The 22,298-nt window shown below is 43.6% G+C and overlaps 1 protein-coding gene and 1 long non-coding RNA gene across 2 annotated transcripts; one reads left to right on the top strand and one right to left on the bottom strand.

Annotated features, from left to right (window-relative positions):
• Positions 1–1,634: 1,634 nt before the first annotated feature.
• C9H16orf87 (chromosome 9 C16orf87 homolog) lies at positions 1,635–13,848 on the bottom strand. Its single transcript, XM_053271110.1, has 4 exons — positions 13,563–13,848; positions 4,427–4,523; positions 3,498–3,674; positions 1,635–2,210 (listed from the first exon to the last, which is right to left on the bottom strand). The coding sequence occupies exons 1-4, from the start codon at positions 13,626–13,628 to the stop codon at positions 2,092–2,094; spliced, it is 459 nt and encodes a 152-aa protein (XP_053127085.1). The 5' UTR covers positions 13,629–13,848; the 3' UTR covers positions 1,635–2,091.
• Positions 13,849–14,061: 213 nt separating this feature from the next.
• On the top strand, positions 14,062–22,298 carry LOC128334361 (uncharacterized). Its single transcript, XR_008311267.1, has 2 exons — positions 14,062–20,828; positions 21,820–22,298. It is a non-coding gene; the product is annotated as an uncharacterized LOC128334361 (long non-coding RNA).

Below are 22,298 nucleotides of genomic sequence, written 5' to 3' on the forward strand. Positions count from 1 at the left end.
TTCATCTAATAAATTATCTTTACTACTTTGCTATCAAAATATCCAAGGTGGTTTACAACAAAATGCAATGTAAATACAATGTCAGTTTGGGAGGAAAGTGTGCTGTAGCAAGAACAAGTGAACACTATACAAAACCAGAGAAAGGCAATTTTAAAAAGCACTCACCGATCATTCATTAAATACCTGGTGGAATAAAAAGGTCTTTCTTGAACTGTCATCAAGATAACTGTGCTGGCAGAACCTGCCTGGAGAAGGCATTTCATAGGCAGGGTGTCACCACCAAGAAGGTCTTACCCCTAGTTAATACCCTCCAAGGTTGATGGCATCTGAATACTTTCAACACAGATCTTAAGTTGTGGACAGGTTCATATGGGATTTATTTTAGTCAAGATATGGTACATGGTTTCCCCAGTATTCTTTACAGGAAAAAGAAACATGTTTTCCCAGCTGTAAGGAACCAACAGATCCCACACACTGGGCAGGTTCATACAACCACCATCCAATCTATAAGGAAGGACCATATTGGGAGGTGAGAGTGCACACTCCCATCATTTGTGATATGTGATCACTGCATTACCAAGATTCTACATACTTCTGCTCAACTTCAAATGTTGGTGACAGAAGTTGGTAGAATTCCAGGAGAAGGGCAGGAACCAGACTTGGACATGTTAGATTTCACACCTGCCAGAAAGTTTAATTCAACATATTCATTATTTGCATATAACTGCCCTTTTTATTCAGGCTTTTGGCCAATGAACTGCCCCTTGCTCTTTTTAAGTTTTTAGCTGCATTTGTCCTGTTTTTATCCAGTTATTTTTATTGTGTTATGAACCACACTGGGGTCTTAGGATGAGGAGCACTTTATAAATATAAATAAATAATGCTATGCCTGAGCTCCGTAACTATGAAGTCCTTCATGTTAGACAGTACAAGCTTTATGATGGACCCTGACCACTCATAAGAGTTTAGTTAGGATGTTTTCTTTAAAGGTTCAGTGGGTTTCTTGATGTTTCAAGATAGACCCGGCACCATTTCCTTCAATAAGAATTCCAGGCCAAACAAACCACTAAATTCTTGCAGTAAAGGAGGCACTCTGAGAAACAGTGGTTAATTACAGTGCTCAAAACAAAACCAGGACTTCCTCATCCATTTTCAGCAGGCTTCCTGGTGAGATTTCTGTAGTTCCGACTGTAAGAATAAGTTGTCCGTATTTTGGTGGATGAAGCAAGATTTGGGAGGATCAGCTTGTTTTTTACAAACTCAGGAGCTTTACTCTGAATTTTAGAAAACATCAATGTAATGCTGGTGTATTCTCAACAACTGTTAAAGTAAAGAGCTGCTCAGCTTTAAAGGAATAGTCAATCTGGCAGGGCTGGATATTTTTAAGTGTGCCAGTAATGTTACAAAATCCTTTTTAAAGTTATGATCTGTTTTTAACCAGCAAGAATGCATTAGTGCTTACTTAATTTTCACTTTATCACACTTGTATTTTGCGTATTGATCATCTGCAGATAGACGTATATACACCAGTTTTGGTATACAAGGTTTGGCTTATATACCAAACCTTGATTCAAGTTTTAAAGAAGTTTTTTCCCCTCCTGCAATAAAGACCATTACAAAGTGCAGTCAGCAGGTCAATAAAATACCAGAATACCAATTTATTAAAAGGTTAGCATAACTATATACATGTAAGCTTCAATACAGTTGAAAATCTGGAATCTATGTAGTAGAGGAAGTTTAAGTTAATTAAAATATTGCATTTTAGGCAGCAAATTTAGAGCAAATGTTCAGAAGAGCGAACTTTGTACATTCTTCTAGAAGCTGCCTTTGTAGAATTAAAGGGTCTTTGCTTTTGATTCTCCCCCCACCCCCACCCCGGCAGAGTACTGATCTTTTTACTTCTTGACAATTAGCTGGAACAACACAGTCTGTAGGCTCCCCAAAGAGCAGCAGTAGCAGAGTTTCAGCCAGGAAAAAGCTACAGCCTTCACTGATGCAGATGTTGGCATGCGCAGCTTAAGAGGCCATCGAATGTTCGAGATCCACTACTCGGACTGAACATCACTGCATGCATTTGTGCTCACCAGATAATCAAAGAATAAGTCTCTGGTTGATAATTTTTCTGTTTATTTCTGCCAAGGCCACTGAAAATACGAAAGCCTTTTCGTCAGATAGGTTTGCGTACATATCAACTTCTTTCTCCTGTTTCTCTGCGGAAGAAGAAAAGGCACTGCATTAAACAACTATTTCAGCTCCTTCTTTTAAATCAGGCCTGCTCAACTTGGGCCTCCACAGCTGTTTTTGGACTACAACTCCCATGATCCCCAGCCACAGTGGCCAATAGCTAGGGATTATGCAAGTTGTAGGCCAACAGCTGCAGGAGGGCCGAAGTTGAGCACAAGTTCACAACCTTGGTTCCCCAGATGCTGGAATATAACTCCTATGATGGGAGTTCTAGTTCAGTGACATCTAGAGACCAAAGGTTGAGAACCCATTGGATTACTCACACCTAAGAACACAAGAGTAGCCCTCCTTGATCAAACAAGGGTCCATGTAGTCCAACTGTTTCGAATAATGGAGAGCCAGATAGCCCTGGGAACTTACAAGAGGACACCAAAAACCTTCTCCCTTATGTCCCCAGCTGAGGAGTACATGCAGCCCCATGCATCCACATGTCTCAGGGTTGTTGTTTTTTACTGGCCCACAGCAAATGGGATAGTGAGTAGAGGATACCATGTGTGTAGTGTGCCTGCTATTGCATTTTGAACTGTACACGGCTTTCCTTTAAGAATTTCTTAAGATCTCTATTCAGGAACAAAGGATGATCAGTTATAGAAGTAGCATATTTTACAATGCAACCAAGGACAGATTTCTTCTGGCAATGGCACACACTTGCTTTTCTCTACTACTAAAACTACTACTATGATTTATATAGTGTTTTTAAACTAAAAAGTTCTCAAAGCAACTTCCACAGGAGGAGGAGATGGTCCCCAGTCCCCAAAGGGCTTACAGTCTAAAAAGAAACACAACCTAGACACCAGCAACAGCCACTGGAGAGATGCTGGGCTGAGGCTGAATAGGGCCCATTGCTTTTCTAAGAGAACCATCACTTTGAAAGGTGCCTGCTTGCCTAGCTCGCATTGTTATTTAAAAGGATACCAATGAATGTCAGTTGTCTAACACTTTTGTCATGGAAGCAAACAAACTGAAAATACAAAAATACAAAGAATAATGTTGCGGTTGTGCTCACAAGCAGCAAAGTTCAGCTTAGCTGCATACCGCGGTATTTTCCCAAAGCACAGTCATAACAACTCGGGTTTTCTCAGAGGAAACAAGATTGCCTTCCCACCCACAGCAAACCCCAGTCGGTTTGCTCAGGGCATGAAAATAGTCCCTAAACTGGAAGTTCTACTCATTCCTAGCCTGATGCCACATCACAAGCATCACAAGCTTTCATAGCGTAACAAGATCACACAAAACACTTCCACTTGCCATACCTCTTTCTTCTTCATGCTTTTTGGCAGTCTTTGGCCGCCCTCTTCCTCTCCTACTGTGGTCTGATTGGCTGTTGGATCTGGACCGTCTTCTGTTTTCTAAGTCTTTATTTACCACAGAGTTAATCCTCTCTCTTCTGACTCTCTCTGTTCGTCTTCTCTTGGCTTCGCTTCTGCTATCTGTATTGAGATTTGGAAAAGGTACATATCAAGGTACCTTCGCTTGATAGGTACCAAGTGCCTACTAGCCCCTCCCATCACAACGGGGCAACCTGTACAGACAAGCAGAAGTCGACATGTGAGTTATATTAGGATTCCAACAGCCTAATTTAGGAAGAGATGATACACACTTTGCTGTCGATGCTTTTAAACCAGGGGTTCCCCAACTTGGCTTCCCAGACATTGTTGGGACTTCAGCCCTCACCACCTGCAGCCACAACGGCCAACCACTGTGGCCAGGACTGATGGGAATTGTAATCTAGCATCATCCGGTGACTCAAGTTTGAGAACTTCAGCCCTAAGGGGAATATCTTACAGCACCCATCCAAATGGGAACCAGGGGGAGGTCTGCTTAACAAAGGGGACAATTTCGTGCTTGCTACCACAAGACCTGCTCTCCTGCTCTCCCAAGCACTGTGAAGGGACTTAAATAGGCTATCTAATTTATTTTTTAATTAACATTTCATTAAGCTGTTCCAGTTACAAAAAAAGATGGAACGCTTTGCAAAGGTCATGGGACCACGCTCATCTGCTCTGCACAGTTCCAGTTTTAGTGGGTGTGTTGCCACAGCGAGCACAAAAGTCCGAGGGCAGCTCTTTCCAACGCTGTTTGACAGGCTCCAGTTTACAGGAACATTTGGAGGAACAATGTGGGAGTTAAACAAAACATAAAACACACTCACTCACACACACACACACACAAAGCAGAATACCTGAAGAGGAGGGCAGCCTTTCCGAACGTTTCGCATGCAAGAGTTTTCGACTAATAAATATATAACCACACGGACAGGATTTGCATGCAACGGGAACCTGAAAGAGAAACACACAAAAAAGCGCTTTGAAGGACATTTCAATGTTTGTAAACAAACAAAACAGCATTCTGGTCAGAAAACAAGACTGGAATGAAGTCCCAATGAGAAATTTAGGCCTGGTCTGGTCTATATGAACATCGGATCATGTGATAAAGTGACTTGTGGACTGTAGCACTCCAGAGGGCAAGTGTGTGTGTGGGGGGGGGGCATGAATTGCTCAGTGGTAAGCACACAATCTACATGCAGAGCGCCCCCGATTAAAGCCTTCAATTTAAGCCCATCAATACCAGTGATTCTCAAACTTGGGTCCTCAGGTGTTATTCGACTTCAACTCCCATAATCCCCAACCAAAGGCCACTGAGGCTGGGGATTATGGAAGTTGAAGTCCAATAACACCTGAGGACCCAAGTTTGAGAATCCCTGATGTAGACAAACTGAGCGAGATGGACAAACCTCCTGGCTCTGCAGAAAGCTTCGTAGGTTAGTGCTTTGATGGAGCATCCTCTGCTCCCTTCCTCCTGGGTGTCCATATCTGGGTCTAGCACAGTACAGTAGCAGCTGGAGAGAGAGCTCCAAGGAGCAGCTCTTCAACCATCAAATGCTGGCAGCCAATGGACGGTTATGTTGGAGTCAGTAGCCCTGCTCCTCCCTCCTCCCGATTAGGCCCACTGAGACAGGGGCTCCAAGCACCACCAGTGCTGGAGTTCAGCTCTGGCAGGGCCCCCTCTACTACTGGGCTTTTGGGAGGTTCTGAAACAGGACAGGCTGGGGTGCACTGGGTCTAGGGCAGTGATTCTCAAACTTGGGTCCTCAGGTGTTATTGGACTTCAACTCCCATAATCCCCAACCAAAGGCCACTGAGGCTGGGGATTATGGGGGTTGAAGTCCAATAACACCTGAGGACCCAAGTTTGAGAATCCCTGGTCTAGGGCAACGCCAAGGGAGTGTCTGGCAGGAGTAGCAACAGGCTCTGGCTGCTCAGGACCTGTCAGAATTATGGGACTTTCCTTAGGGCTGGGGGGGCGGGCACTTGGCTGGGGTATGCTCATCCTCTTCCAGGTGGATCCTGGCACTGGGATCCGTGTTCCCTGTAAGAGGGATCCCTACAACTTCCATCATCAGCGGTGAAGAAACATTGGCTCGGTTTATCAGCCAGACAAAATATGTTACTCATCAAGCTATATTGGTACATTGCTTATCAAGACTTTTTCCACTCGTCGGGCATCATTTTTTCACTCATCACAGACTAGTAAATTTCTGCAGCCCTGCCCTCCATCCCCGGCTGCAGTGGTCTTTGGCTGGAGGTGAGGGGAGTTGTAGCCAACATCTGGGGATCTCTCTTACAGGGAACACTGACTAGAACTACCTTAATGTCCCGGGGACACAGCAGGAAGGAGGCGGGTGCTGAAAATCACATCCCTGCACCCTTTCTATTCCAGTAAGGCACCTTTGTGAGAAACACATCACTGAATGTGCGCTATAGGAATGGGCCTTAGCTCAGTCAGTGGTACAGCATTTGCTTTGTGTGCTAAGGGTCCCAGGTTCAATCCCTGGCTGCTCCAGAGAGGGCTCAGAAAGATCCCTGCCTAAAACCTTGGAGAGCTGCCTCCAGTCACTGCAGACAATCCTGAGGTAGGTGCACCAATGGTCTGATTTGGGATAAGACAGCTTCATCTGTTCTCTCAAGGTCAAAACAAAAATTCCTCCACAGAAAAACTAGTATGTCAAAGAGAAGATTGGCGGTTTTCACTGTAAACCTCCCAGAGACGCGTGTTTTGGGCGGTATACAGATATGTATATGCCAGAGTGGTGTAGTGGTTAGAGTGCTGGACTAGGACCGGGGAGACCTGAGTTCAAATCCCCATTCAACCATGAAACTAGCTGGGTGACTCTGGGCCAGTCACTTCTCTCTCAGCCTAACCTACTTCACAGGGTTGTTGTGAAAGAGAAACTCAAGTATGTAGTGCACCGTTCTGGGCTCCTTAGAGGAAGAGCGGGACATAAAATGTAAAATATAAATAAATAAAGTTAAATAAATAAAGACTAGTCAGAAGTCCTCCCTGCACCCATGGGCTTTCTATATCCCTGTCGATGGAAATTTTCCTTCTATCAATGCAAGTTATTTTGTTTTGTTGAAGTCTGGGTAAGCACGCCAATATTCAGCCACCCACCTGCAGTGACTCAGTCCAGGAACAATTTATCGTGTTATCTGCTGGTTTGCCCAGACTACCTTTTGCTGATATGGAGCGTTGGAGATTAAACAGTCAGTTTGCATAATTTATAACATCACATTACTGAGAAATCAATAAAGCAATAAGGAAGCCATGTTATTTTCAACATTAACCACCAAGATCACTGCAGAAGTACTAGCTGCCCGATCATTATGCCCATTACTTCTATAGCCCAGCTACTGATTACAACCCAGGCCCTGACAAATCTAGGAGCCAGCCCAAGAATTTAGGAGTCAGATAATGGAGAATTGACAGAATTAGTGGACTTAGTGATGGAGAGGGTAAATCAGTGTCCCGTCTAAGGTGTGTGCACGTTCCTGTGCTCACAAGTTTTTTTTTATGTCCGCTCAGTTAATTTTAGATCCCGCTCAGGTTGACTCCATTCCAGCCCCATTCTGAATGCATGTGCGCACAGACTACCTTGATACTCCCGCCCAGAACAAATCTCACTCCGCACACAGATGAAAACAATTAGAAGGAACACTGGGGGAAATGGGCTTCTCTTTATAAGTAACATCCTTTGAACAGAACCAGGGCTGCCTGGGGCAAATAAAGAGTATTAAATAACTACCTCTGAATAGCTCCTAGTCCAGCTCAGGTATCCAGCCGAGACTTAGTCTATGTGCTACATACACAAGTTTAAGAACATAGGAAGCTGCCTTCTACTGAGTCAGAAAATTGGTCCATCTTGCTCAGCATTGTCTACACAGACTGGCAGCAGCTTCTCCAAGGTTACAAGCAGCCATCAGTCTCTTTGTCCTATCTTGGAGATACCAGGCAGGCAGCGTGGGGAGGAAGGAGGGCTACGAGTACCCCCGGGAAGCCCTTTCAGGTACCCCTAGGGATATTAGTACCTCCTGTTGGGAACCCCTGTCCTGCTTTAAGTGCCACCTTTATTTATTAGCATATTTGTATACCGCCCAAAAACTCAGGTCTCTGGGCGGTTTACAATACAGATTAAAAAGAAAGATCTCTAGGTACCAAGGCTCCCTGGCGCCAGGGATTTGCCAAGCCCTGGATTACATGTTCCAGATGAAGAGCATGTTACAAACTTATACTGTGGGCTGCAACAATTTCTACTGTCTTAATTACAGCTCGTCCATTTGATCCATTTTAGAAGGCCAACACAAAATGCAAAATGTTGCTGTGATCCGATGTAACTGATATACATATGTTGCTATAAACCGCCCAGAGACGAAAGTTTGGGGCGGTGTACACATCTGACAAATTGAACAAGCAAAATTCAGCTGTGTGAGCCACACTGCGTTATTATTCCTGCCAGAGGCAGGGCTCCATTTCCTGTGCCACACTTCACACAGATGCACGTTTATGAGCAGCTTGGCTTTGAAGAGCAGATTATTACTCTTCAAGTATGCAGCGCGTATCTGCCAAGACATGCTATTAACAATGGAGCCCATTCACTGTGGACTGGGAGGTGACTGACAGGGCTGATAGCCTACAGTAGCTCGCACTGAGAACCCCATTCACTTTTTCTTTTTTAAAGAAACCAGTTTTAGAAAGGCTGAAACACTGCGCATATGCAATCCATTATTCTGGGCTGCATCTTATGAATGCATGACCTGCCATATTTATTACTGCTTTTCCTGCACACCTTCATGTGGCTGCAAAAAGCTAGGAATCAAATACTGTGTAGTTTCCACATGCTGGAAGAGAGGTTTCCTCTCCCCACCAACATGTTTTCAAAAGCAGCTTCTGATGCAACACAAAGCTTCTATTCAGAAAAGAATGATGTGCAGATTCATGCTTACATCTAAGAAAGCGCACTCTATTGGAAATGCTGATTCTCACCATTTACCGTATTTAGCTGGATCCAAGGCCAGATTTTCTTTCAAAGCTCTTTAATGTTAGAAATGGCCGGGGGTGGGGGGGGGGGGTGTCATCTTAAATTCAGAGTCTTATTCCTTCTGCGTAAATACAGGTACAACTATATTTAACCTGTATTTTTAAAAGTGGTCATCTTCAATTCAGAGTCATCTTCTATTCAGGTAAATATGGTGTGCTGCCATTTCCAGGAACACATTACGTTGCAGCTCACTATTTCAATTCCTGGCATTGGTTTGCTAGAGTGACTATGAGAATAGGGACAATCTCTCACAGTAATTAGAAAGAGGGAGTCTTTTCAGTGGTTGCTCCTCACTTGCAGAATTATCTGCTCGGGGAGGGTCACCTGGCACCTTTGTTAATGTCTTCTGGATATCAGAAAAAGATCTTTTCGTCACCTAATGTACTAATCTGCTGGGATTTTGATTCTGCTGGTTTTTCACTGTAATTATTGTATTGCACCTTTCCCCTTGATTTTAATAATGTATGCTATTTACATGAACCACCTGAGCATTTTGATTAACAGGAGGTACATAAATGTATAAACAAATCAAATATATCATGTTTAATTTGTGACAAAGGAAGCTGCCTTATACAGAGTCAGACCACTGATCCATCTAGCTCAGTGTTGTCAACTCTGACTGGAAGGAGCTCTCCAGGGTTTCAGGCAGGAATCCTTCCCAGCCCTACCTGGAGATGCTGCCAGAGATCGAACCCGGGACCTTCTGCATGCAAGGCAGATGCTCTACCGCTGAGCTATGCCCCCATCCCCTAAGCGGGAATATCTTACAACAGATAGTGCTCACGTGTCATCACCCATCCAAATGCAAACCAAGGCAAACCCTGCTTAGCAAAGGGGGCAATCCAAACTCGCTACCACAGGACTGGCTCTCCACCCCAATATATAGAGGACGGCATACCTATGTTCCAACCTAACAAAACAGATCTCTGTATGTAAAGTAGTCTTTCACATGCATAGCCGATAGATACATGGTTTGATTCACACTGGGATGCCCATCTGATCCCTACTGAACTGCCGGAGATTTCATCTCAGGGGTGGGGGGCCTAGATTAACCTCTACCCGAGTCTTTTCGATAGCAGCCCCAATGCTGCAGGACTCACTTCCAAGTTTGTACTGCTGCCTCCCAGCAGCTTTTTAAAAGGCCGGTTAGAACTTATTTGTTTCAGTTGGCCGTTGAGAACTAACTACTGCCATGTCCCACCTTAAATCATGTTTAGGTTGTTCTGCTGTGCGTCTCCATTCTTGTTATTGTTGGGTTGTTTGTTTGTACTGTATTATTTTTCTTGGGTTCATCTATTTTAGCTTTGCAAATGACTATGAAATCTTTACAAAAAGATACATAAACATTATCTGTAAGAAAACCAAACCTTTCGCTCTCTGCCTGCCACACACATGTCAAAGCAAGAGTTTCACCATTAGGCATGTTTCCCAACCATTATTTTGACTTTTATTTTGAATGAGGTCATAGTCAACATCTCGAAACCAAAGTCCTGCCTCTGGCCATTTATTACGCCACTCACAAAAGGACAGAGAAGACAATAGCCAAAGTTGCCCATGTGAGAAACACTAAATGGGAAGCTGTCAGGGTGGTGCTCTCAAGGACTGAAGATCAGAAGCAGCTGTTAAGTAAAAACTTTTATTTTTGTTTCAAACTCTTCGGTGCTGCCTTATGAGAAAGAGGATTTCCCAGGGCAGCTCTCCGAGGCAATCATATCTATCCAGCAGTGGCTGCTATCCCGAGTGCTCATTCAAACCCTCAAAACGTGAAACTCACCTGGGCAAGTTTATTGATGTAGTAGAGCTAATCCAGCCTATCTAAAATGACAAAGAGCATGTCAATTCATGACATATACTAGCTTAACCGATCTGCATGCTAGTCCTTGATTGCTCCCCTCACCCCCTGCCACAGCCCTCCTCACCTCAGAGATCTCCTCACCCTCACCTGAGCTGAACTCCTGCTCCATCCTGTTGCTTCCACCCTCCTCACCCCACTTGGTCACTCCTCCATCCCTTCACTCTACCCTCCCCACCCCTCTTGGTCGTGGCTGAAGCGTTGCTGGGGCCTATTGGCAAAGCTGCAGTCCCCTATGCCCAGACACCTCCCCACCCGAGCCCCACTCCTGCTCCTCTATATGTCCTCCTAGACAGGGACATATGGAATCCCCACTGTCCAATCACCATGGTGCTTCTCCTCTCACAGGCTCCTTCTCCCTATCTGCATATGGAATCCCCACTGCCCAATCAGGTGCTTCTGTTTGCGAACTCTTGCGAGAGCTGCCACACACGGGATTAGCCACGGGTATGCCTTAGAGAATTAGATAGACAGATCAGGCTTGTCTTGTGCAAGAGAAAATTACACAGAGCAACTCCTTTCCAGATCAGCTCTGAAGGGGGAAAGGAAATGACCCAACTTGGTCTGAGAAGTTGAAGAATCAAAACAGGGAAACAAGACAACTTCCACATTGACTGTGAGAGGGAGTACTGAGGGGAACTAATTCTGAGAGGATTGTCCTTGGAAAGAGGGAGTCCCCATTTGCAGAATTATCCACTCAGAGAGGGGCACCTGGCACCTATGTTAATGTCTTCTGAGTACCAGAAGAAGGTCTTTTAATCACCTAATGTACTATTCTGCTGGGGTTTTTATTCTGCTGGTTTTTCACTGCAATTATTTTATCGCACCTTTCCCCTTGATTTTAATACTGTATGCTATTTACATGAATCACCTGAGCATTATGATTGTAGGGAGGTACATAAACATATAAAGAAATCTAATCAGTCTAGGTGCCACAGTTACATTTCTAAACGTCTACGGTTTGTCAGCCAGCTTTAGTGGCACAGCAAGGAAATGTTTGACTAACAAGCAGAAGGTTGCTGGTTCAAATCCCCGCTGGTATGTTTCCCAGACTATGGGAAACACCTATATCGGGCAGCAGGGATATAGGAAGATGCTTAAAGGCAATGGTAAACCCCCCCTGTATTCTACCAAAGAAAACTACAGGGCTCTGTGGTCACCAGGAGTCAAAATCTTTATGATTTGTCAAGCCCTATTATAGGGTCACAGAACACTACACAGCCATGTAATACTTTGCCTTCCAAGCAATTTTTCCATGTTTGATTAAACACACTTCTTTGAGTTGGAGGAAAAATGGAGTCCCTTCATGTGAGAAGGAACATAGCAACAGAGAGTTAGGATAGATAAGGTTACATGGCAAACATGTCCTCTGTGCATTTCTTGCCATAAATGCAGCAAATATGGATGACACATCTTACATTCATCTGGGAAATCTGACCAAGCCAGTTTCCCGAAACATGTTTACACAGGTGTTCAAAGATGTCCTTCAATCCATGTGTCTCATCCACACATTATGCATCTGCTGCAGGAAATACCAAATGAACACAAGCTTGTAACCGACGTGTGGAGACAGAAGCACTGAAGACAGGTAAGGAAGCATCCTCAGGTGTCAAACCCAACGGATGTCCATTCAGCACAATACATGGAACTATTAACAAATCTCAACTTGAGGGCTTTGGGGGCCCAAACTGACCTCAGTGTAACTAACCCTCTGAAACATACTGGCTGGCATCCAGGCTAAAAGACTCCTGAATAGTCCTACTGAAATTAACTAATCCTTTAAAGTAACTCCTGAGTAGTACTGCTGAATCTGCATATCATTGTCTATATCACAGCCGCTGAAGTCAGGAGGACGCATTGTGATTTATCCAATTAAAAATGACAGAATATAAGTCAGGGTTATAACACCAACCCTACATGTCCATACAAGTTTTTAAAATTCTACTTATGTTGGCCTCCCCCAGGGCAAATAACAACATCTTAATACAAATTTCTGTTTTTTAGTAAGAACTCTCAAGCAAAACTGGGCAAAATGAACAGCAGCAAGTAAAAACCAGTGAACATAATCAAATAAAGTTGCCTGCATTATTTCAATGAGATGTGGCTTAGTAAAAGTGAATGTGTATTTCACACCTCATTGAAATAATGCAGGCAACTTTATGACCTGTTGACTACAACATAGTAACTCTATTATATGCTCCACTCTGATCCTATATCCTGATAAATTGACCAGCAATGGTCTACAATACAGAGATTCAATGCCTCAATAACTCCTGCCACATTTGTTGATGCAAGGGATGCAGTCAGATTTTGAGCTGCCCAATATCATGCTCATGAAACAGAGGCATGCATTTTAAAAAAAATAATGTAAGAGTGCAGCAGCCACTACAGCAGATTGTTCAAAGGAGTCACATCTAAAATGAACAAACCATAATAAGCCAATCCAACGGTTGCATGGCTTCTCATGTTCAGCTGCAGGCTGCACCCTTCAAGAAACGTTAACATTCAAACCTGGGTGGTCCCTTTATCTTAGATCCCTCCCTTCTTTCAGATAAACACTTCAAGGGAATATACTGAATGCCTTTAATCAGGATGTGGCCCAGTTCTGTGCAAAAATACCCCCCCCCAAAAAAAACCCTTTACAGAATGCACATCAAAAGCACCAGACCTTTAGCCACCAACCCCAAACCCCTCAGGTTCTCATGCCATTCAGTCTCAAACAGTGGCACTGTCAGCAAGCCACCTTTGCATCCCACCAAGCCATGGTTTGAGAACTATTCAGACTACCCTTTCCTGCAACAAGGAAGCCATGCAGAGAATCTGCATTGGGGGAGGGGGGGGCGGTAGAGTTGCATCCTGCCCTCTGCTGTGCCATTCCTAGGTGAGCAGCATGCATATAATGCCACTGCCCCCGGCTGCTACTTCTCTGAAGCGCGAGGCAAGCTCCCGGCTCAGCCTGGATATGGCGAGGCAGAACAGCTGGGTGCCTCCCCTTCGCCTTGCCACCCACGGCAGCCTGAGCCAGGGAGGGCTCCAGGTACATCTGTGCTGTGCCATCTCCCCTTGCATTGCATGCACTGCCCGTCTCACCTGCTGGTCGCACTCTGGGCAGGACTTGGTGGCCATCTTCACTTTCTTGGCCCTGCCTGCAGACATGCTCCTTTCAGCTGCTCGCGCGGCGGGCGGTTGCTTGCCTCTAATTTTTTTTTTTTTTAATTTTTGGCAGCTTGCAAAAAGCAGACCGCGAGCCGCCCCTCCCACCCGGATGGAACGAAGCCCTCGCGCCACCAACAGCCACTAGTAGCCGCCCCGCGCGCCCTCTCTCAAAACCCTGTGCGCGTGCGCCACCCCCGGAGTCGGCCGGCGGCTCGCGCAAGCCTGCCTGCCTGCCCGACCGCTCGCCGTGGAAGGCCGTGTGCGCGTGCCCGAGCACGCGCACACCGCCCTTCGAAGCCGGAATGGAAACAGGGCTGGGACCCGTTTCTCGCCTAGGGCGGAGCTTAAAGCGACGGCCGCCTTTTCAAGCCTGGGATTGGCTGGACGCATTTGGGGGCGGCGAGAAGGCAGGGGAGGGAGGAGTTGTGTGCCTTTGACGGTTGAAAGGGGAGCGGGGGAGGGAGACGACCGAGGGAAAAGGCGGGAAAAGGTCAAGGAAAAGAGCGGAGGAGAACCAGGACTGTTTTCTTTCTCCCTCTCACTAACATTTGTACTCAGTATTGTCATTCAAAAACACATTTATTCAATATGTGGTAAATGCAGACAATCATTCACACTTCTGAAGGGCACAGCAGCACAAAAGGCAAATTTACAAGGAGCCACGTTTGCAAAGAAAGCCCATAATATATAAAAAAGTATTTTAATCGCAAAGAAGCAAAAGATTATTTTAATCCCTCACTCTTCACCCTGGCAGGTTTGCCTAAGCCTATCATCTTCCCTTGTGTTCTTCTAATTTACCACTTCAACTAAGGCAATATTTTCCTCAAGAGTCATCTTCCTGCAACACCTTATATTCGTAATATTATCTTAGACTTATCTTTAAAAAAAAAAAATTTAACCAGGAAATAATCCTTGTTAGAAATGTAGACATTTTTGAGAGATTATTACACCCAAACACTACACGAATGGTTATTCATTTGTTTCCCAAACATGTCAAGCTAATACTTTAAAAGCCAAAACACTTGTTGCTCTCCAAAATATTTATATAGCCCTTTAACAAAAAATTGTTTTCAAAGTGGTTTGCATAGCAAAACATATGAGGAAGAAAAGGCCAACTGACACTGTAGAACATTGCAATTGACAACAGTAATTGACAAATTTTTAATAAATGTGACCATAGTAAAAGTCCTCTTAAACCAGATTTCTTGTGATATATGCCAGGATATAACCAAATACCATGTGTACATGCTAAATTAGCCACTGCATTAACAAATGAATTATGTAAAACTAGGACTGCAATATTTAGTTGATTAACAGATTAGATCAAGTTATAAAACATCTGTTGACACATTGAAGAGGTAGACTTTTTTTTTAAAAACCTAGTAATTATATTTAATATAGGTACAAATTAAGGAGTGAGACACAGCAACTTAGAAGATCATTTCCTCTCATGCAAAGGAAGTATCTCCTGTGACATGCACCCCATCTAAAACCAAATCATGGCTTTTTCTTTCGCATTTCTATGCGGATTTAATTAAAGCTGCCATTATTAAGATTTTTTAATTGAGTGACAGCCCTAATTGAAATATTCCTTTTTTTAAAAAGCATGACTGAGCAATTGCATAACACATCTACCTATAGTGCTTATGTGTTCAAAAATAGCTGTGTGATAAGGGTGGTAGAAGTGTGTGTGTGTGTGTGTGTGTGTGTGTGTGTGTGTGCGTGCATACACACACTCTCAATGCAAGTGAGGAATTATAAATAATAATAAATTATAAGCCACCACAGTGTAGTGATTAGAGTGTTGGACTAGGACCGGGAAGACCGAAGTTCAAATCATGAAACTCACTGGGTGACTCTGGGCCAGTCATGTATCTCTCAGCCTAACCTACCTCACAGGGTTGTTGTGAGGATAAAAATAAGCATATATACTGCTCTGAGCTCCTCAGAGGAAGAGCGGGATATAAATGTAAAAATTATATATATATAAATAGGGTTTCACTCAATGCAGAAGCCTTGGATGGTATCTCTTCTTACTGATTAATCCCCTTGCTACAAAACAGTATCCACAATATTATTATTATTATTATTATTACATTTATATCCCGCTCTTCCTCCAAGGAGCCCAGAGCGGTGTACTACATACTTGAGTTTCTCTTTCACAACAACCCTGTCAAGTAGGCTAGGCTGAGAGAGAAGTGACCGGCCCAGAGTATTATGGCTGAATGGGGATTTGAACTCGGGTCTCCCTGGTCCTAGTCCAGCACTCTAACCACTACACCACGCTGGCTCTCATAATCACTAACATGTCAATCACAATCATGTCATAATCACTCCACATAAGACAGTCCCTAAGGGCACAGACATTGTCCAAACAAAGGCATAAAAAGAGACTTTGAGCTCAAAACCCAAAGTATAGGTCAATGTTAACAAATTTCCCACAGGCACAGATCTTCTTGTGTATGAATGCACGTAAACACAAAGGCACTCTTCTATACTCTTAAGTATAGCAGTCATACTTTGCCACTCCTTCAATGCACAGCATTTGAAATCAGCTCTGAAAGTATACAGATCAGTGGCACCAAGAGATGTGAATTCTTTTGCTTAAATTGGGGTGGGTGGGGAAGCCTGCCCAGATAAAACAGCTATCAAATTAAAGCAAGTTTCATCTTGTCTGCTCTGTGCAACTCCCACATTGCTTCTTCAAGCAGTCAGGTACTCTTGTTGCTGAAGGGCCTTGTGAAGAAGATTTCTTCAGGAGTCCTTTCAACAGGGCTGTCTTCCTGATTCCTCTCCGTGAAAACAAGAATGGGTGTTATTCGAGGACAATGACTTGTGCACGTTAACTCTTTTAACAGCTGACTGCTCTATAAAAACAGAAGTAGTGAGAGCACAAAATGAAGGAAGTTGACAGACGTGAAGTGTTAGGATGATGGAGAATAGCAAGGACTCCTTTTGACAGAAATCTGAGAATCGGAGTTTTCATAAACAAGAAGACCTCCCTGCAAATAATTCAGAATCTCCTCCCTTCATCCAAAACCTAAAAGAGGAGGAGAGGAAGAAGTGCTGAATTGGCAAAGCTCTCCTATGTGAGAATTATAAACCTAAGTCATGTTTAGTTCCTGCATTTTACCCACTGTACCAATTAGCCTGAGTTATTTGTTAACCAACTTACATGAGTCCTATGAATTGCATTTTTACATGAGTCCTATGAATTGCATGAATTCCTTATTGCCCCCCCCCACCAGAGAAGAGTTACCTCTGTTCAGTGGCTTAATATGGTTTTTTTTTCCCTTGGGGGGGGCGGTTAACTCTGAATCCATCAGTCAAATCTTGCCAGTTTCAGAGAGTAACATACTGAGGCAGCTCTACCATCATCATCATCATCATCATCATCATCATCATCATTTATTTGATTTCTATACCACCCTTCCAAAAATGGCTCAGGGCTGTTTACACAGAGAAATAACAAATAAATAAATAAGATGGCTTCATTAGAGTGAAGTCGCTGCCTCAAATGGCAGATTTTGAGCGCCATTAGGGGGCAGCATACTGTAAACAGTCGTCATTTTAGTTTGTGGTTATATATTTACCATAAAGGTAAATTTTGGCTTTCTGTCTTGGCCAAGGCTTTTCCATCCCAGAATCTCATGGTGACTTCCTTTCTCACAAGCCTGTCATTTCCTATATTCTGTCTATCAAATCCTACCAGCACTCATCCGCAGCTCTTTTCTTTTCCTCCTTTCTAAACATAGTAACTTGTCACAAATTGTTACAAGAGCAAAGTATTGTATATAATCCCAACAGCTCTGTTTCGAACACTGTGCATCCAAGTCCGTCTGCTATACCTAGCAAAGTCATAGGCAGTCTCTGAATATTCATCAGTTTTGGTGTTTGTATTTGTATTTAGCACTTAAACAATCAATCAATTTGTATACAGTCTTATTGTATAGTTCTCGGCAGAAAATTCTTCCTCTCTTGGATGGGAAAGGAAAAACCACCAAGGACAGTGTTCATCTGCAGCACAATAATGCTTAATATTGGCACAATGCAATTAATAAGTGCACAAAGAGCTTTGTGAGGCCACTGGAGTAAATTACTGCTGTTATGGAGACCATAAATGCAAAAGCACCATGAATAATCTTTAGAACACTCCTTTAAAGTAGGCTGATATATTACGATCCTCATATAAGAGTGTAGACAGAATGAGAGATACAGCTTGCCTAAGGCCACATAGAGAGTTCCTGGCAGAGCTGACATCTGAAGCAAGCAAGAAATTTCCAAAAAAGATTTTAATATAATAAGTACACTGCAGTTACGGACATAATTCACCTTTGTAGGGTTTGTTTGTTTTTAAGGTATATTGTCTTCCATATTAACTTTTAATCCTTTCTGCATGCTGGATGCAGGCAGTAGCATGTTATTTAAACATTCTTCCTGATTGAATGTTTCAAAAAAAAAAAAAAAAACTAAAAGAGAAAAAACACATCTTTGTTCTAAACTGGGATTGTGTCCAAAGACATTGAACTGAACTGTGCAGACATGAAAAGTAGGAGTTGGATCCTGAATTAAAATTAGACTGAGTGGGAGAGAAACCCTTTGGCTTTCATTAGTTTCATGAACCAGGAATTTGTTTTTTCAGTGAAGGGAGCCACCCATCGCTGAAGTGCTGTTTTACTGAACTAGACTTCTAATAGAGAATACTGCAGTGCATTCTCCACACTGCAACATAATATCCTCCCAAGAACAAATACAGGAATAAAAATGAAGCATTCAGCCTGATCCTATGCATATTTGCTCGGAAGCAAGTCACAGCAAGTTCTGCATGGCTTACTCCGTGATCAGAGTACATTGGAGTTTGCCCCTTAAGAATAATAGTTGAATTGTTAACAAACTTTGTTTCAGCAAGTAACAACATTTGGCTTGTGAAGTTAAATGTCAGCTTTAAAATGGCTTTCCATTGTACAAGAAGTGTTTTGCAACATATATGAAAACAAACAGTTTTAGCTAAATTATTATTTCTTAAGGCCTACTAAACAACGCAAATACATCACTAATGTGTCGCTAATTGTTTTTCCTGCTCATAATCCTGTCCTTCAGTTTCCCCTCCCAATTTCCTTAACATTCAAAAGGAAACATTTGTGTATATAGATTCTGTATAAGAAAGTGGGGGTTGATATTCAGATGTGTAAATACTGTGCTCATATTTCAGCAGTAGTGACTGGAACTAATCTGGCATTCAAACACAACAGTGCTTCTCCTTTTATTCCCACACCACTTGCACTCTAGCCTTCCTTCTTTTAGCCATGTTGCTCCCCTATTCCTTCTCTATCCAAGTCAACTATTTATTAAAGGCACAATCCTAACCACAATTATTAGGGAGTAAGTCCCACTGACTGAAGCCATTCTGACAAAGCAAACCTAGGATCATGCTGTGTGTTTGTAGTCCATGCCAACGTAGATGTACCAGCCATTAGATTCAGAGGACCTTACCTCTGAGTAAATATGCATAGGCTTGCATTGCACACCCCTTTTCAAAACCCACTTTGACCACAAGCCCTTCTAGATAACTGTAGCTTCATCGAATGTAGAGCGTATTTTTTTTAGCATGTTGTTAAAGTATTACTACATCTTGTCTGCTATCAGATAACTTTCTCCTACTTTTATCCTGCTGTCTCCCGTCTGCCTTTCTGCCTCAGACTGTATGACTCCTAGACAGGGACAGTATTAGTTCTGTGATCGGTACACTGTGTAGCACACTGTTAATTTTAATAAATGCTAAACAGGAATACCTAGTTGTGATGGTTATTTCTGTTCTGGGATGTTCAGATTTCAGAAACATCTCCAAGTAGGACTATAAATCTGCCCTGCAGCCTTTGGAAGGTGCAAATCTGCAACAGCGATAGAATGACTGCAACTGGAAGCATTATTTGGGGGGCAGGAAGGGAGTCTTGTCTTGCAAAATGTAGAACCAAACTGTACAGGAGATGCTACCTGTGTATGCATGTTTATCCTAGAGATTATTGTGCCTCCATCAAATCACTGCTGGTATTCTCCCAGATTAGGGAAACACCTATATTGGGCAGCGGCAGTATAGGAAGATGCTGAAAAGCATCATCTCATAGTGCGCAGGAGATGGCAATGGTAAACCCCTCCTGTATTCTACCAAAGAGAATCACATGACTCTGTGGCCGCCAAGATTCGACATGACCAGGGGCATAGCTGCAATTGAGCAAAAAGGTTCCAAGAACATGGGCCCCCAGCTCCTGAGGGCCCTCCAGTTCCCTCCCTCCTAATTGTCTTCATTATCTCCCTCACTCTGGGGACCGCCAGAGAGAGGGATGAACACGGCCCCCTCCCCCCCAGCTATGCCACTGGACACGACAGCACAACTTTCCTTCATTTGCAGCTACATCTCTGCACAGGGACAGAGACTTCGACCGACTAGCTGCAGTCCCTGTTTTCTGGTACTTCCAGTTGATATGCTGGTCCTTGCTTTTACCTTGAAGGAAGGGGTTGATAGGTGGGGGCCTCGCTCTTGTTCAACCACAACTCCCATCTTCTTCAGTCACAAGGGCTAAAGGGCTGGGGGATGATGTGTGTTATAATCCAACACCTTCTGTGGGGTCAGCTTTGAGGAGCTGTGCCTCAGGGGATGCCTTGTTAAAGTCTTGTAAAGGGGGTAAGTTGCTAAAATTGTCTTCCTTGAGGGTTTGCATCCCTCCCCGGGGTTTCTCTAGATGTTAAATCACTGGAGAGTGGGTGAATGCTTCTAGTCTCTAACACACATGCAAATAAACATGTGCACATGAACACTAAGACCTCATAGAGCATCTGGCCAGCTGTTCCATAGACATACACACAGCAAATATGAAGGGATGTTTTGAACTGGCAGTTTTAACGCAAGGGGAAAGTGTGCTTTTGAACTAGGACCAGGCAAGGTGAAGACCAACTTCTGTGACTGGATAACCAAAGGCCTTTCTCCCTTCATGTAGCAGCAGCAGGTTGAACAGTAGAAAGCTTTCCTCTTTGTCCCAGCACTCCGAAGCCCTGGCTTGAACTACTTGTTAAGAGTGCTGGCTTCTGTCCCCAGCTCACCCTGTTGAATATCTGCCCACCCGCCCGCAGTATTTTTAACCCGTGGGTTCTTGAGGACACAAACAGCAACTGAACCCACAAGAATGCAAGACTATAAAACAGGTATATTTATGCAAATATGCACTGGCAGAAACATTTCAACATGCAACTTAACATATTCCCATCCCACATATTTCTTTCCCCACTCCCACTTCTGTCTCTAAAGCAGAGGTCACACCCGGCCACTTGGTGCAGGTCACAGTCATGCTTGACCACCTGGCAAAGCGCAGGCCATCATGATGGCCAGCAGGCCACCCAGGACAGACTTAGGAGGAGAATTTGGGGGTTTTGTTGTTGTTGACATTTATATCCCACTTTTCCCTCCAAGAAGCTCAGAGCAGTATACATGGTAAAGTTTATCCTTGCAACAACCCACTGAGGTAGGTTATTATTTTTGTTGTTGTTGTTGTTGCATTTATATCCTGCTCTTCCTCCAAGGAGCCCAGGGTGGTGTACTACATACTTGAGTTTCTCTTTCACAACAACCCTGTGAAGTAGGCTAGGCTGAGAGAGGAGTGACTGGCCCAGAGTCACCCAGCTAGCATCATGGCTGAATGGGGGATTTGAACTCGGGTCTCCCCAGTCCTAGTCCAGCACTCTAGCCACTACACCACGCTGGAACTCCGGTACTATTTGAGTGGGTACAACGGTCTTTCTGGTCTTTCTCTTCCCTTGGGGTGCCAGTGCTTACTTTCCTTGCTCCTGTGCCTTTCACAGCAGCCCAACGAATATAGCAGGAGTTAGTATCAGGTGAGGACCTGGGTTCAAATCCTCGCTCAGCTTGAAGCTCACGAGGGGAGTCTTGGGCCAAGGTTTGCTGAGAGGCTAAAAGGTGTGGGGGACAACGGAAGAGATGTATGGACAGTACATTGCCCCCTGAGCTTTTGGCCAAAGGGTGAGATGCAAATGTAATTGCAGACTAGTGTGAATACATTGACTATTTTGCAGAACATTTTCTAATGTGATGTCGGTATAATTCAGTTGTCTCTGATGAAGCTCTACAGCTACGAACAAGGAAAGCTTTTTTTTTTAGTAATGTTTTTTGTAACTGTAGATCCATCCGTGAAGGATCTCGTTTCTACAATGAAGCATCCAGACTGTCGATTGCTCTCTCCTCGCTAAGGACTTCTTACCTTCTGCTCCAATCTAGAATCATGGAACCAGTGAGGGCAAGAGATAAGATGCAGGTTCAGAATAAGCAAGATGACTAGAACTTCGCTTCCCATAAAAGGCTGCACCCGGCCACACCTGATCCATCAGGGCAAGCTCTTATGTCGCCAAGTTTTGTTGGACTGCTAGCAATATCCGACAACAAACATTAGCTCCGCACAATTAAAGAGGCTCGAATTTACTCTGCATAGGTGGACATCGTCGGATGCAGTATCAATTGTGCTACTGTGTTTTGCTTAGTTACTTTGTTTTTTCCGACTTGTATTGATTGTTTGCTGGTCTGCGGCTATATCAACAAAGATTTTTTTTTTTAAGAGATAAGCTCTTATGTTATAGTTCATTAAAAGAAATACACTCTCTTTA

The sequence above is a fragment of the Hemicordylus capensis genome, chromosome 9 (assembly GCF_027244095.1).
Source record: "Hemicordylus capensis ecotype Gifberg chromosome 9, rHemCap1.1.pri, whole genome shotgun sequence".
Taxonomy (NCBI): Eukaryota; Metazoa; Chordata; class Lepidosauria; order Squamata; family Cordylidae; genus Hemicordylus; species Hemicordylus capensis.

Coding starts and splice junctions, on each gene's coding strand:
- C9H16orf87 (XM_053271110.1), bottom strand. CDS start 13,628: ATGTCTGCAGGCAGGGCCAAGAAAGTGAAGATGGCCACCAAGTCCTGC. Junction 3,675..4,426: donor AAGGCTGCCCTCCTCTTCAG/GTATTCTGCTTT, acceptor ATCTCAATACAG/ATAGCAGAAGCGAAGCCAAG. Junction 2,211..3,497: donor AAAGCATGAAGAAGAAAGAG/GTATGGCAAGTG, acceptor CTTCTTCCGCAG/AGAAACAGGAGAAAGAAGTT.